This window comes from Ranitomeya variabilis, chromosome 7 (genome assembly GCF_051348905.1).
Source record: "Ranitomeya variabilis isolate aRanVar5 chromosome 7, aRanVar5.hap1, whole genome shotgun sequence".
Classification (NCBI taxonomy): Eukaryota; Metazoa; Chordata; class Amphibia; order Anura; family Dendrobatidae; genus Ranitomeya; species Ranitomeya variabilis.
Genome location: NC_135238.1, coordinates 19,424,610 through 19,441,603, shown reverse-complemented (window position 1 = coordinate 19,441,603; position 16,994 = coordinate 19,424,610). Strand labels below are relative to the sequence as shown.

The following is a 16,994-nucleotide window of genomic DNA, read 5'->3' as shown; positions in this document are numbered from 1 at the left end:
TGAAAGCTGTAGGCTGATTTGCATGTGTATGGTGAATTTAATGGAAGCCGCCGCTGTGTCAGCACTGCCGCTTTCCCCACAATGCCTACGGAAACGCTTACTTTCAGCAGGCGGCAATATTAAGTCTGTATTAAGTGTGACTGCAATTTAGTCAAAGTTTATTTCTTCTGATTCCAGTTTCTTAGACTATATATATGAAAAATATACGGTCTTTCTTGTCAACAGGTCTTCTCTAAATTTGAGTACCTTACCAGCCAGGGCCACTACTAGGCAAATAAAGAGCCAAAAACCAACCTGTGGGCTGTCCTCCACCTGCTACCCACCACCCTTTGCATGGTAACGCCAACTGTTCAATAGGAAATGATGGGCAAACAAGGTTCCCAACGTGCTGCCCTTTAGATTACATAGCTGTAAATGCACAGGTTCCAGTTTTTCCAGATTTTTCCATAAACATTCCCAGCAAATTTCAGGCCCTTTATATAAACCCTTTCTAAAAATGGATGTTCCCATTGAGTGTGGGCGTATTTTCGATCAGGATTGATGAGCATTGGGGGTAAGCTAGAATTACATTCCACATCTAGACTCTTTAAATTTATGGTAAGGGGCTGAAAGTTCACTTAAAGTGATTGTCCCTTTTATACAAATCAATGCATGTATTTGGGGCTAAAATGCAATTTTTCAACTGGATTAGATTAAAAATTCGCCATCGTTTGGCTTTTTCTGACTCTTTGCATCTTGGCGCATTTAACTTTGATGTGGTCTGTGCTGAGAGAAGCTTAGTAAAAGGAGTTTTCCCACCGTGATGACAGATTTTAAGGTTTTATTTCCCTTTTCTCCTTGTAGGCCTCTGCCGAAGCTCCAGCAAATTATCAAGTCTGAGCGTCCCTTGTTCCTTGCCAAGTCCCCAGCCAAGCCAGATCATCTGCGAGCTCCAGAACTGCGTTTACTGCGCCAATCTCCTAGAAAATCCAGAACTGGAGCTCAGTGACTCTGACAGCTGCGAGTCAGACACAAACGGAGTTTACGAGTTCACCCAGGACTTGAGGCACGGAGACCAAAGAGATCACGTCCAGAAAGTGAAGACGTTCAAGAAGAAAGAGAAAGAGGTGAACAAGATTTGCAAACTCTGGGAAGAATTCACCAACCGGCTGAAAAGGATTGTGGACAGCAAGTACTTCAACCGGGGGATCATGATCGCCATCTTGATCAATACCCTCAGTATGGGCATCGAGTATCATGAGCAGGTAGGTGAAGGTCTATGAGCTTAGAAGTTGGTTGTCATAAGTACTCCAGTTTCGGTTTGTGTGACTGCTCCTTAAAGGGGTTAGTGATAAAAGGATAATTGCTCGGGAGGGGCACTGCTGAGACCCTCACTGACTAGTGGTCATGTGTGCTCACTATTACTCCATTTAAAGTCTATGAGATTGACGGAGATGGCCAAGTACAGTCCCATAGACGATGAATGGAGTGGTAGCGTCCATGTGGACTCAAGACCCTTATGATCATTGGCATCCCCCAGCAATCAGACATTTATCAATGGACCAAACCCTTTCAAAGTCATCATGCAGGTCTTGAAACCAAACAAGGCTTTTTTTTGTTGCTGGACTCCATAAGATGATGGATGTAGGACTCTATGGACTGGTCTATGGAGAGTAAAACCATGCCCATCTATGGTCCTAATTTGTTATAAATCTGCCCTATCTGCCTAGTTTTCCAAATTGCTGGTCCATAATACATAGTGGGAAAATTGACTTGGTTATCAATGCACTCAGTGGATCCTCATGGTAGGAAGACTCACAAAGGGGTGAGATGAGAGTAGGCCATGTCTATTTTTCCATTCTCAATCAAATCATATCTGTTCTGTAGTGTCTCGAAGAATCCATATTGCTTTTATGGACCCGATAGAACCACTTACCCAAGTCAGGAAACAAAAATTCTATGTGGCTCTGATGACCACCCACTGTCATTGGAGCACAGTAGTATGAGGCTACCTCCAAACACTTCTCATATCTCAGATTTCTGCAGAGCGAAGGTTGGTTATTCAGGTTGACTACACAAATTTGTAGACCTCAATTTTGAGTCAATTTTTCAGCAATGGTCAAATAATGGCATGATCTTTATGGTTTTCTTGAGCTTTCTAGTACTATGAAGGGTTAGACGAGGACACGGACTTGAGGATTCCTTAGCGTCGCACATGGTCACACTAAAGTCTTTAATTTGTGCTAAATTTCATAGAAATTTGCTGCAATTATATTGTGCAGACATCTCGCTATTTACCGCACGTTCCGGGTCCTAAGCAAGTTCCATCGACAACAAACACTAATTAGGACATTTCGGGATGCTGCTCGTTAAGAGAAGCGCCAATACCTCAAAGGTTAATTGGCTTTTCTTTATCCGGATGCCAGAAAATGAAGATGAGCAGGAAACAGTCAAGAAAATGAGGCCTCAGAAGACGAGTCGCCCTCTGTGTTGTGGCTTCCGACAAATTCAATCAACATTTTGTAGATAAAAAAAACCTCCGCTATGACAAGGGCTTTACTCGGTCGGATGGAATTTTTGCATATTGGCGCTTCCTGCGGAGCCTCCACAGTGATCCGCTCCTCTTGGAAGCGCCTCCGTCCCACAGCATATTATCAATTCACTGTCTCTTCCGCTTTCCTCTTCCACTTCCTCATAGCCGAGTCTTTTATACATGTACATAAGAATACAGAAATATGTAAAGAAAATATTAAGGATGGTAAAATAGTATAAAATATATCTATTTTATGTTGTTTACCAATGTATCTCAATTAACCTAAAGGTATAGTAATTCCCCATGTGGCACAAAAATGATTAAATAACCAAAGAAAGAAAAAGATTGTGCCGGGGACGGAACATATCACAAGAATCATTTAAGAAGATAAATGTTATTGTATAGATTCATTAAGAACTTGTATATGTAAAATAATTAAAGCAAGCACCAAAAGACAAACAGAGACACCTTAAAAAAATTACATGAAACACACATGCATGTACTCATCGGGGTGAAACACGTGTCGGGTCTCGTGGTAGGGGAGCTGATCACCGTCACGCAGTATTACCTTCTTCCATTGGGTATATGTAAATATTACATTACTACTACTAATATCCATTGTTATATAACTTTGGGATATTTGTACATTTAACTTTATCAGCTAAATCATTCTATTAAACGTGTCATGTCCATGCATACCGGCGCTTATTTTACCTACTACTATAGGATCATACTTTTTTGATCACCTGCGATTGTGCTGATTTTGTACATATGTACTTGTGAAACCTCCATGATTAGCTCACCTGCCGCATACACACGTATGGGCATACAGTATATATAATTATATAGTGATAATGACTACTGCCAAGGGTGCAATAAAATATTAGCAAGTCTCCAATACTGTTCTGTGGAGTGTTTCCAGTATACAGCAGGTCTTGTGGGGTGTTCCCAGTATATGACAGATCTTGTGGGCTTTATCCAGTATACGGCATGTCTTCTTGGGTATTCCCAGTATATGGGTGTCTTGTTGAGTGTTGCCAGTAAATGGCAGGTTTTGTGGGGTGGAGGGTCTTGTGGGATGTTCCCAGTATATATGGCAGGTCCTGTGGGGCATTTCTGGTATATGGCAGGTCCTGTGAGGTGTTGCTGGTATACGGCAGATCCTGTAAGGTGTTGCTGGTATACGGCAGGTCTTGTGGGGTGTTGCTGGTATATGGTAGGTCTTGTGGGGTGTTTTTGGTATATGGTAGGTCTTGTCTTGTGGATTCTGTTTGTGGGCTCCCTCTGGTGGTTACTGCTGGTACTGGGTGACTTTGGTGGGTTGCGGCCTTTGGTTTCCACCTGTCCATCAGAGGCTGGGTGTTTCCTATTTTACCTGGCCTTTCTGTCATTCCCTTGCCGGCTATCAATGTATTCAGATGTGCTCTGTTTGGTTCCTGCCTACCTGCTCCCAGATCTTTCAGGATAAGCTAAGTGCTGATTTTCAGTTGTTTGTTTTTTTGTCCAGCTTGCTTATTATGTCTCTATGCTAGCTGGTAGCTCTAGTGGACTGAGGTTCTCCCCATGTGCCATGAGTTGGCACATGGGTTCTTGTAATCTCAGGATGGTTTTTTGATTAGGGTTTTTTGCTGACCGCTCAGACCCCTTTTGTATCGTTCTGCTTTCTAGCTTACAGCGGGCCTCAATTTGCTGAACCTATATATATCATCTCTATGTGTGTGCCTTCCTCTCATTTCACCGTCAATACATGTGGGGGGCAACTGTACCTTTTGGGGTTCATTCCTCTGGAGGCAAGTGAGGTCTTTATTTTCTCTGCAGTACTAGTTAGCTCTTAGGCTGGTGCGTGGCGTCTAGAACCAACGTAGGCACGCTCCCTGGCTATCTCTAGTTGCGTTTGTCAGGCGTAGGGCAGCGGTCAGCCCAGGTTCCATCACCCTAGAGCTCGTCCGATATTTTGTATTACTTTGCTTGTCCCTTGCTATCCCTAGCCATTGGGATTCATGACAGTATAGCCGGCCCACAAAGTGTTAATTGTTTGGGCTGAAGCAGGAGAAAAAGAAGTGTTTAAGGGAATTTTTTTTTTTTTTTCCCTTCAGAGTTTTGCTGCCTAGCCCTTAATTGCTGTCTAGCTGCTTCTTACCTCCTCTTAACCCTTGAATGGCTCTGATATTAGCTGTTTAACATGGATGTCCAGAGTTTGGCTTCCAGCCTGAGTAATCTCGCGGCAAAAGTTCAAAACATACAGGATTTTGTTGTTCACACTCCCATGTCTGAACCTAGAATTCCTATTCCAGAGTTCTTTTCTGGAGATAGATCTACCTTCCTGAATTTCAGGAACAATTGTAAATTGTTTCTTTCTTTAAAATCTCGCTCCTCTGGAGACCCTGCTCAACAGGTCAAGATTGTAATATCTTTCCTGCGGGGCGACCCTCAGAATTGGGCATTTGCATTGGCACCAGGGGATCCTGCATTGCTCAGTGTGGATGCGTTTTTTCTGGCATTGGGATTGCTCTATGAGGAACCTAACCTGGAGATTCAGGCTGAAAAGGCTTTATTAGCCCTCTCTCAGGGGCATGATGAAGCGGAAATATATTGTCAAAAATTTCGGAAATGGTCGGTGCTTACTCAGTGGAATGAGTGCGCCCTGGCTGCAAACTTCAGAAATGGTCTTTCTGAGGCCATTAAGGATATTATGGTGGGGTTCCCTACGCCTACAGGTCTGAATGAGTCTATGGCTATGGCCATTCAGATTGATCGGCGTTTACGGGAGCGCAAACCCGTGCACCAGTTGGCGGTGTCTTCTGAACAGGCACCTGAGACTATGCAATGTGATAGAATTCAGTCCAGAAGTGAACGGCAAAATTATAGGCGGAAAAATGGATTGTGTTTTTATTGTGGTGATTCAGCTCATGTTATATCAGCATGCTCTAAACGCACAAAAAGGGTTGATAAATCTTTTGCCATTGGTACTCTGCAGCCTAAGTTCATTTTGTCTGTGACTCTGATTTTTTCACTGTCTTCCATTTCCGTTGATGCCTATGTGGATTCGGGCGCTGCCCTGAGTCTTATGGATTGGTCATTTGCTAAACGCTGCGGTTTTAGTCTGGAACCTCTGGAAGTTCCTATTCCTCTGAAGGGGATTGACTCTACACCATTGGCTATGAATAAACCGCAGTATTGGACACAAGTGACCATGCGCATGACTCCCGTTCATCAGGAGGTGATTCGCTTCCTTGTACTGTATAATTTACATGATGTACTAGTGCTTGGTCTGCCATGGTTACAAACTCATAATCCTGTCCTGGACTGGAAAACAATGTCGGTGTTAAGCTGGGGATGTCAGGGGGTTCATGATGATGCACCTCCGATTTCAATCGCTTCATCTACTCCTTCTGAGATCCCTGCGTTTTTGTCTGACTATAGGGATGTTTTTGAGGAGCCTAAGCTCAATTCGCTCCCTCCTCATAGAGATTGTGACTGTGCTATAGAATTGATTCCTGGCAGTAAGTTCCCCAAGGGTCGTCTATTTAATCTGTCACTGCCAGAGCATACTGCTATGCGGAATTATATTAAGGAGTCCTTGGAAAAGGGACATATTCGTCCATCTTCGTCCCCTCTGGGAGCAGGTTTTTTTTTCGTGGCAAAAAAAGATGGTTCCCTGAGGCCTTGTATAGATTATCGCCTTCTGAATAAGATTACAGTCAAATATCAGTATCCATTGCCATTATTGACTGATTTGTTTGCTCGCATTAAGGGGGCTAGGTGGTTCACTAAGATAGATCTTCGCGGTGCGTATAATCTGGTGCGGATAAAACAGGGTGATGAGTGGAAAACCGCATTTAATACGCCTGAGGGCCATTTTGAGTATTTGGTAATGCCTTTTGGACTCTCCAATGCTCCGTCAGTCTTTCAGTCCTTTATGCACAATATTTTCCGTGAATATCTGGATAAGTTTATGATTGTGTATTTGGATGATATTTTGGTGTTTTCTGATGACTGGGAGTCTCATGTTCTACAGGTCAGGAAGGTGTTTCAGGTTTTGCGGGCCAATTCTCTGTTTGTGAAGGGCTCAAAGTGTCTCTTCGGAGTCCAGAAGATTTCTTTTTTGGGGTACATTTTTTCTCCTTCTACTATTGAGATGGATCCCGTCAAGGTTCAGGCGATTTGTGACTGGACACAACCTACATCTGTTAAGAGCCTTCAGAAGTTCTTGGGGTTTGCTAATTTTTATCGTCGGTTCATTGCTAATTTTTCCAGTATTGTTAAACCTTTGACTGATTTGACTAAAAAGGGTGCTGATGTTGCTGATTGGTCTCCTGCGGCCGTGGAGGCCTTTCAGGAACTTAAGCGCCGGTTTTCTGCTCCGGTGTTGTGTCAACCAGATGTTTCACTTCCTTTTCAGGTTTAGGTTGATGCTTCCGAGATTGGAGCGGGGGCGGTTTTGTCACAGAGAAGTTCTAATGGCTCGGTGATGAAGCCATGTGCATTCTTCTCTAGAAAATTCTCGCCCGCCGAGCGCAATTATGATGTGGGTAATCGGGAGCTTTTGGCCATGAAGTGGGCATTTGAGGAGTGGCGTCATTGGCTTGAGGGTGCTAAACATCGTGTGGTGGTCTTGACTGATCACAAGAATCTCATTTACCTTGAGTCTGCCAGGCGTTTGAATCCTAGACAGGCTCGTTGGTCGTTGTTTTTTTTCTCGTTTCAATTTCGTGGTTTCATACCTGCCAGGTTCAAAGAATGTGAAGGCAGATGCTCTTTCCAGGAGTTTTGTGCCTGACTCTCCTGGAGACTCTGGGCCTACTGGTATCCTTAGGGATGGGGTAATATTGTCCGCCGTATCCCCAGACTTGCGACGTGCATTGCAGGAGTTTCAGGTGGATAAACCGGATCGTTGTCCACCAGAAAGACTGTTTGTTCCGGATGATTGGACCAGTAGAGTCATCTCCGAGGTCCATTCTTCTGTGTTGGCTGGTCATCCTGGAATATTTGGTACTAGAGACTTGGTGGCCAGGTCTTTTTGGTGGCCTTCCTTGTCTAGGGATGTGCGTACCTTTGTGCAGTCTTGTGAAGTGTGTGCTCGAGCTAAGCCTTGCTTTTCTCGGGCCAGTGGGTTGTTGTTATCCTTGCCCATCCCGAAGAGGCCTTGGACGCACATTTCCATGGATTTTATTTCTGATCTCCCGGTTTCACAGAAAATGTCCGTTATCTGGGTTGTGTGTGACCGCTTTTCTAAGATGGTTCATTTGGTGCCCTTGCCTAAGTTGCCTTCCTCCTCTGAGTTGGTCCCTTTATTTTTTCAGAACGTGGTTCGTTTGCATGGGATTCCGGAGAATATCGTTTCTGACAGGGGATCCCAGTTTGTGTCTAGATTTTGGCGGACGTTTTGTGCCAAGATGGGCATTGATTTGTCTTTCTCGTCTGCATTCCATCCTCAGACGAATGGCCAGACGGAGCGAACTAATCAGACCTTGGAAACTTATTTGAGGTGTTTTGTTTCTGCTGATCAAGATGACTGGGTTGCTTTTTTGCCACTGGCCGAATTTGCTCTTAATAATCGGGCTAGTTCTGCCACGTTGGTCTCTCCTTTTTTTTGTAATTCGGGGTTTCATCCTCGTTTTTCCTCTGGTCAGGTGGAGCCTTCGGATTGTCCTGGAGTGGACGTGGTGGTGGACAGGCTACATCAGATTTGGAATCAGGTGGTGGACAATTTGAAGTTCTCTCAGGAGAAGACTCAGCAGTTTGCTAATCGCCGTCGCCGCGTGGGTCCCCGACTTCTTGTTGGGGATTTGGTGTGGTTGTCTTCTCGTTTTGTCCCTATGAAGGTCTCTTCTCCTAAGTTCAAGCCTCGGTTCATCAGTCCTTATAGGATCTCAGAGATTCTTAACCCTGTGTCTTTTCGTTTGGATCTCCCAGCATCGTTTGCTATTCATAATGTGTTCCATCGGTCGTTATTGCGGAGGTATGAGGTGCCCGTTGTTCCTTCGGTTGAGCCTCCTGCTCCGGTGCTGGTGGACGGAGAATTGGAGTATGTTGTTGAGAAGATCTTGGATTCTCGTGTTTCCAGACGCAAACTCCAGTATTTGGTTAAGTGGAAGGGTTATGGTCAGGAGGATAATTCCTGGGTGGTCGCCTCCGATGTTCATGCGACTGATTTGGTCCGCGCCTTCCATAGAGCTCACCCTGATCGCCCTGGGGGTTCTCGTGAGGGTTCGGTGACCCCTCCTCAAGGGGGGGGTACTGTTGTGGATTCTGTTTGTGGGCTCCCTCTGGTGGTTACTGCTGGTACTGGGTGACTTTGGTGGGTTGCGGCCTTTGGTTTCCACCTGTCCATCAGAGGCTGGGTGTTTCCTATTTTACCTGGCCTTTCTGTCATTCCCTTGCCGGCTATCAATGTATTCAGATGTGCTCTGTTTGGTTCCTGCCTACCTGCTCCCAGATCTTTCAGGATAAGCTAAGTGCTGATTTTCAGTTGTTTGGTTTTTTGTCCAGCTTGCTTATTATGTCTCTATGCTAGCTGGTAGCTCTAGTGGACTGAGGTTCTCCCCATGTGCCATGAGTTGGCACATGGGTTCTTGTAATCTCAGGATGGTTTTTTGATTAGGGTTTTTTGCTGACCGCTCAGACCCCTTTTGTATCGTTCTGCTTTCTAGCTTACAGCGGGCCTCAATTTGCTGAACCTATATATATCATCTCTATGTGTGTGCCTTCCTCTCATTTCACCGTCAATACATGTGGGGGGCAACTGTACCTTTTGGGGTTCATTCCTCTGGAGGCAAGTGAGGTCTTTATTTTCTCTGCAGTACTAGTTAGCTCTTAGGCTGGTGCGTGGCGTCTAGAACCAACGTAGGCATGCTCCCTGGCTATCTCTAGTTGCGTTTGTCAGGCGTAGGGCAGCGGTCAGCCCAGGTTCCATCACCCTAGAGCTCGTCCGATATTTTGTATTACTTTGCTTGTCCCTTGCTATCCCTAGCCATTGGGATTCATGACAGTCTTGTTGGACGTTCCTGGTATATGTCATGTCTTGTTAGGCATTGCTGGTATATGGTACGTCCTGCGGGGCATTCCAGGTATATGGTAGGTCCTGCGGGGCGTTCCTGGTATATGGCAGGTTTTGTGGGGCATTCCTGGTATATGGCAGGTCCTGCTGGGCATTCCTGGTATATGGCAGGTCCTGCGGGGGGCTTTCCTGGTATATGGCAGGTCCTGTAGGGCGTTCCTGGTATATGGCAGGTCCTGCGGGGCGTTCCTGGTATATGGCAGGTTTTGTGGGGCATTCCTGGTATATGGCAGGTCCTGCTGGGCATTCCTGGTATATGGCAGGTCCTGCGGGGGGCTTTCCTGGTATATGGCAGGTCCTGTAGGGCGTTCCTGGTATATGGCAGGTCCTGCGGGGCGTTCCTGGTATATGGCAGGTCCTGCGGGGCGTTCCTGGTATATGGCAGGTTTTGTGGGGCATTCCTGGTATATGGCAGGTCCTGCTGGGCATTCCTGGTATATGGCAGGTCCTGCAGGGGGCTTTCCTGGTATATGGCAGGTCCTGTAGGGCGTTCCTGGTATATGGCAGGTCCTGCGGGGCGTTCCTGGTATATGGCAGGTTTTGTGGGGCATTCCTGGTATATGGCAGGTCCTGCTGGGCATTCCTGGTATATGGCAGGTCCTGTAGGGCGTTCCTGGTATATGGCAGGTCCTGCGGGGCGTTCCTGGTATATGGCAGGTCCTGCGGGGAGTTCCTGGTATATGGCAGGTCCTGTGGGATGTTCCTGGTATGTGGCAGGTCTTGTAGTATATAACAGCTACCAAAACTATCCAAAGAAGTTTATCTGCTGACTGGTGACATGGCCGTGGCCTTACATTAATGCTGCTAGGGAATGAAGTCTGGCTGTGTGCAGGATAATGGTCAGTCAGGAATGGTCTGGGGAACAGGATAATCCCCAGATCTGTGGAGGCCGCACCTCACAACTTAAGGATCTGTGTATAAAGTGTTGGTGCCAGATCCCACACGCCTTCACAGGTCTTAGAGCTTAGAGTACAGGACTTATAGCTTTTTGGCAGAAGATGTACACGATATTAGGTGATTTTGATGTTACGACTAATTGGTGCATATTGTATATGTATATGAACATCCACATGAGCCGTTTGATTCCAGCAATGCAAAATTCTCTTCAGACAGAAGGATTTGGCAGTGGAGGTGACAGGGTGACAGCGGCGGTGGTCTTTGTAGCTTTCATTATAAGGCTGAGCAGCTTTTGGTATATACAATAAATACCCTTGTGCTAGAAGATGAGCGCGGCTAATGGGCCGGCAGCCCTGTAAAAATCCCCATTGTTCGCTGAGCCGCTTTTCACACACAGCGTGGCTTCCGCCAAAGAAAAATAGGAATATTTTATTAAAATGCTAATGAAAGATTTAGCTTTTAAGTGCAAATAACAGGCAGCGTTTCTCCCGGCTTTTCCCTGCGCTTGCCCTGATGTTTTTTGTATATTGATGCGGAAGTCTTTTGATGGGGCCTCCTCTTCGAAGGAATCCAGGCACAGAATCTAAATGAGCGTATTGTTTGAGGAGGTGCCGCGACTTTCCTTAGAAGATAAACTCTTCTCTTGTGCCATGGAAATTCATTCCAGACCCCCAGACCGATGCTGTGGCTGCACGACGGCTTCAGATTGGCTTTTATGTGCTGGGAAATTGTGTAACCCTTCAATGTGTAAAGGTGCTTCTCACAAAATTAGAATATCATCAGAAAGTTAATTTATTTCAGTTCTTCAATACAAAAAGTGAATCTTCTATATTATATAGAGTCATTACAAACAGAGCGATCTATTTCACATGTTTATTTCTGTTAATGTTGATGATTATGGCTTACAGCCAATGAAAACCCAAAAGTCATTATCTCAGTAAATTAGAGTACGGTAATTAACAAAAATCACCTGCAAAGGCTTCCTAAGCGTTTAGAAAGGTCCCTTAGTCTGTTTCAGTAGCTCCACAATCATGGGGAAGACTGCTGAATTGACAGATGTCCAGAAGGCGTCACTGACACACTCCACAAGGAGGGGAAGCCACAAAAGGTCACTGGTAAAGAAGCCGGCTGTTCACAGAGTGCTATATCCAAGCATATTAATGGAAAGTTGAGTGGAAGGAAAAAGTGTGGTAGAAAAAGGTGCACAAGCAACCAGGATAACCGCAGCCTTGAAAGGATTGTTAAGAAAAGGCCATTCAAAACTTTGGTGGAGATTCTCAAGAAGTGGACTGCTGCTGGAGTCATTGCTTCAAGAGCCACCACACACAGACGTATCCAGAACATGGGCTACAAGTGTCACATTCCTTGTGTCAGCCACTCATGACCAATAGACAACGCCAGAAGCGTCTCACCTGGGCAAGGAGAAGAAGAACCGGACTGTTGTAAGTGGTCCAAGGTGTTGTTTTCAGATGAAAGTAAATTTTGCATTTCATTTGGAAATCAAGGTCGCAGAGTCTGGAGGAAGAGTGGAGGCCACAATCCAAGCTGCTGGAGGTCTGGTGTGAAGTCTCCACAATCAGTGATGGTTTGGGGAGCCATGTCATCTGCTGGTGTAGGTCTCCTGTGTTTTATCAAGACCAAAGTCAGAGTAGCCGTCTACCAGGACATTTTAGAGCACTTCATGCTTCCCTCTGCCAACAAGCTTTTTGGAGATGGAACTTTCATTCTCCAGCAGGACTTCGCACCTGTCCACACTTCCAAAAGTACCAATACCTGGTGTACAAACAACAGTATCACTGGGCTTGATTGGCCAGCAAGCTCACCTGACCTTAGCCCCATAGAGAATCTATGGAGTATTGTCAAAAGGAAGATGAGACACCAGACCCAACAATGCAAACAGGCTGAAGGCTGCTGTCAAAGCAACCTGGGTTTCCATAACCCCTCAGCAGTGCCACAGGCTGATCCCTCCATGCCACGCCGCATTGATGCTATAATTGATGGGGAGAGATTGGTTGGATATTGATGGCCAATCTATGGGGTGACATCAATCTTTTATCATTCTTTATAGGATCTATAGATATTTTAACCGAATATGATTTTCTATAACCTTGCCGCCCTTCCTTTTTCAGGCTCCGCCAAGCCCTTTCCCCACCACGATTGGTGTAATCCCTATTGATAGAGCTCCTGGGGATCCAGCCCTTGACGGTTCACAAAGAAAAGGGAGACCATAGGCAATTGCGCAGTATTCATCCCCTAAAACTTCCCTGGTAGCGCTCCTTCCTGCCAAGTCCTTTCTCCACCCCCTGTTTGGGGCACTGTCTATTGATGGTGCTCCTGGGCATCCAGTTATTGGGGATTCACAAAGAAAAGGGAGGCCATAGGCAATCATCGAGTTTTCATCCTCCAAAACTGCCCTGGTAGCACCCCTTCTCGCCAAGTCCTTTCCTCACCCCCTGATTGGAGTGCTCTCTTTTTTGATGGTGCTCCTGGGCATCCAGCCTTTCACCACCCCGATTGGTGGAATCACTATTGATGGAGCTCCTGGGGATCCAGTCTTTAATAAAGAAGAGGGAGGCCATAGGCAATCGTCTAGATTTCGTCCCCTAAAACTGCCCACCAAAACCTGCCATTTGCCCACCCCCTGATTGGGGCACTCTCTATTGATGGAGTTCGTGGGGATCCAGTCCTCCCTTGAAACTGCCCTGGTAGCAGCTCTTCCCTCCATGCCATGCCATTTTATGTACGAGAGCCTTTTGGCTTCTACGTCTTGCTGATATGACTTATTGGGGTACATAGCTGTCATGGAGGGAGGTCTCCCATTCAGAACCCTTTCTACAAGCCAGGAGCATCTCCCATTCTAGTGAATGAAACTCATTTGTTTAGAATGGACACCATGTAATTCTACGTTTTCCCCGCAACCAGTGAAACAGATGAAAATCCCAGGATTAATGTGGCTTCCTCTAGGCAAAATCAATTATTTTTTGCCTGGAGCGAAACCCAGGGTGATCAGTGGATTGACCTGGTGGCTGAATTTGAAAGAAATTGTCTCAGAGCTCCCTCTAGTGGTGGCTCCTCCTGGCAGTCTTCCGTGTACGAGATTTGGAGTTCTGTATCAGAAAAACCTTACTTCTGCTCTATAAATATATGTATTAAGAAAATATTCAACAGAGAATGATTTTTTTTTATCCCGTCCGTGAGAATAATAAAGAAAAAAGAAATTAGGAAAACAAATAAAAGTAGAAGCGAAAACAAACCCAGACTAAGCACTATCTGTTATCCAGCAGGCGAAACACTGACTATATGGTTCTTATTAGATCGCCGCGGCCGCTAAGCTGGAGGGATTGATTTAGACGTGGGCTGGTATTGATTCCTGGAGCGGGAGTGGGAGTTCGCAGACTATCTCATCTTGATACTCGTAACTCACATGGTTGCCTGTTGTATGTTTACTGCTGGGTAAACATGGCATTTTAATCTGCTGTTTTAGAACATCTACCATCATGAGAGACATTCAACACGGCCACGAGCTGTGAACGAGGATAATTTACAGGTGAACACCACATCTGCTCATTATTGCTGCTCACGTCTAATCTACTACTTCTCTATTACAGAAAAAATTAAAGGAGTATTCCCATCTTATTTAGCTAGGATCTCCCATGACTTTACGAGTGGTAAAGTGGTTATTATTATATTATTATTCCCATATTCATGAATTGGTATAGGTGGAAAGTTCTTGCAATGACAAGCAATTTTGCAATTTACTACTTGTTAAAATGATCAGCCGTTCTTGAGATGTTAGCACTTATCTTTTGTTTACAGTTCGCTACCATGGAGACCGACCACCGCTGCTGTCTAACGTGTAAACAAAAGAATAGTTGTTAATATCTCAAGAATGGCTAAGAATTATAAAAAGCTTGTTTTTACAAGTTCTATCCAATAATCTCTATTTTTGAATACAGGATTAAACCTTTAAGTGATTGCCACCCCAATCGTTCCAGAGAAGGGCGAGGCTGCAGCTCCTACTTATTGTTTTTTTCCCCCCTGCACAGCTGTGGCCCATCCACCTTGCTGTGCAGGAGATTGCAGCTTGAAGTTTCCTTGCACAGTGCAAAGCCAGGGCACCAAAGTTCACAGAAATGTAATTGTCAGGATCGGTAGGGGCCGGGGGTCCAAGTGGTTCTCACATTATAAGATCAACAGGGGCTGAAAAATTGTGATCAGCTACAGATCAAGTTTTCAGCTGAAAATTTCAAATTTCCACTTCCACTTTGCAGCTGTGGTTCTTCATCTAGCAGCGTTTCCATTTCTTGCATATTCATGCTTAAATCCACAACCAGTCGGTTTATGTCGTGGACTGGTCCCATAAACAAAGTCTTTTTTTTTTTAAACCTTTAAGTTTAATGGGGAAGTTAAAATTTGCATCAAAACCCGACTGTTGCAGACTTTATTGTGGATCTGCAACTAAGTCCAGAAAAATGTGAAATTGGAACCAACACAACGTTCACCTCGCGGCCTTGAGGAATGCGGCAATGAAACATTCGGCACTTTGGCTAAGGAAGACCCATACATGCCCACAGGCTCGTGTATACGTGCCCCCATGGATTTATACAAAACCTACCCACAGTGGGCGCTTTGGGGGAATTCCTTTCAGATGCAACTTAAATGTTCCAATTTGGGGATTTAAACCATTAGAAAGTTGAAAGTCTAATGTTTGGGATTTTTTTTCCCACAGTGACATCCACAAACAATCTGCACCAAAGGTGGAGAGTCCTGTGGGATCCTTCCCTAATAAGCCAAGGAGACCACATTAATTAAATTGAACATATCAGTGCCATGTAATCTGAGAGCAGCATAATAGTGCAACATGAAGGGATAAGGAAAAGGGAACCAAATACTAGGGAAGGGGAGAGTGGAGACCCCAAGACAGATCTTAAGTCACCCTGTCTGCCCTTTCATCCCTATATAGGTTCCGCACCTATCGCCGAGCAGGATACCTAATTCCTGCCTGACCCTGGCAATAAGCCCTGCATCGGGAAGGACAGGATGAGCACTAGTCATTCCCCACTACCGCTACAGACAGATGGGGAGCACAAATAAGGGGGAAAACTTATATTGAGTAAACTCAGAGAGAAACACAGATGTCCTCCAGCAACACCAAGGAGGAAGATAGCCGACTGCAATAGCTCCAAGCTGCAACAGGGAGCTGGAAATAGAAATATCAACCGCAACTCCTAGCAGCAAGCTGGGGGTAATAAACATCCCCACCTAGATTTGTCAACTAGAGCCGGGGGAGGTTGCCACTGGGTCCTAAAGTCAGAAGAACTAGGAAGGAATCTGCAAAGCCAACCGCTGAGACCTTCTGCAGCTAGATGCAGTGCGACTGTCTGCAGCCTCTGACAGACCCGTGATGCACACAGACTGCACCTCAAGGCCAGCCATTTGAACCCAGACCATGTGACTGATCACATGACTGTGACATCACACAGGTCCTGTTAGCACACAGCTGTGCTGACTCTGCAAGTGGAGATATGGTGGATGTAGAGACACGGGGGGTCAGGGGGAGCCCAGGTCCACTATCTGAAACTGCATGCATCAGGGATCATACCACCGCATGCCCGCTCTCCCTTTTATGTGGACAAAGCGCTACTCAGACAACACAGGATGATGGTAAAACAGTGTGTCAATGCTTTACTGAAACACAAAAACAGGCAGATAACACATAGAACAGTCCCAGCAAAATACCCAAAGATGGTGCACATTACAGAGTCTCACCCTTCCGCGGACTTACAGGGATAATGGCAGATGTTACTTCAGAGCTCCCAAGGTCGACTACCCCACCTGTGGCACGCACACAGAGAGGAGGTAAGAAAAAGTGTAGGAAAGTGACAGTTCATTCAGGTACAAGGCCAGTTGACCGGAGGGTCGCAACCTGGTTTTCTTTTCCAGGGTCGACTACCCCACCTGTGGCACGCACACAGAGGGTTAACAACAAGTTTAGGAAGATGACAGTCCACTGAGGTACAAGGCCAGTTGACCCGAGGGTCACAACCTGGCTTATCCGTACATCTCCATGGAGCCAGGTGTCCGGTGGGTCCCAATCCTGGCTTTCTCCAAACATATCCATGGTTCAGCAATGATCAATGGAGCAGGTCTGTATTCTTCCAACCAAGGCCAAAGTCCCCTAGGTTTGTATTCTGTAGAATAATAAATTGGTGTCTCTCATGATGGAGCCATGATGTCTTGGCTGCTGTGCTGTCTCTGGTCCTTTGGATGTCTTGGCTGAATCTCTGGCTGTCTCTCAGTCGCTCTGTCCCTCTGTACAAAGGCATGTAACCTATTTTTATTCCTAACAAGTGTCCTCCATTCAGAATTTACATAAAGTGTAAGAATGGAGATGAGATTAAATAACATTGTTCTATTTGCATAGTTTTTTGTTCTCTGTTTTCGTAGTCAACAAACTATCTGGCCTTAACAATGCATAAATAACATATCAGTAAACATCACTAGTCATCAATGTTAAAAGCACAA

The 16,994-nt window shown here is 45.4% G+C and overlaps 1 protein-coding gene and 1 long non-coding RNA gene across 6 annotated transcripts in view; one reads left to right on the top strand and one right to left on the bottom strand.

Moving 5' to 3' along the window:
• The window catches only part of LOC143785491 (uncharacterized), a 161,535-nt gene that overhangs the window by 9,849 nt on the left and 134,692 nt on the right, over positions 1-16,994 (bottom strand). The window lies entirely within an intron of this gene.
• CACNA1H (calcium voltage-gated channel subunit alpha1 H) overlaps positions 1-16,994 on the top strand; it is a 417,575-nt gene that overhangs the window by 314,929 nt on the left and 85,652 nt on the right. For all 5 annotated transcript variants that reach the window (XM_077274375.1, XM_077274377.1, XM_077274373.1 and 2 more), the window contains exon 10: positions 844-1,244. In XM_077274375.1, coding sequence (XP_077130490.1) covers positions 844-1,244 — 401 coding nt within the window. The remainder of the gene's footprint in view (positions 1-843; positions 1,245-16,994) is intronic.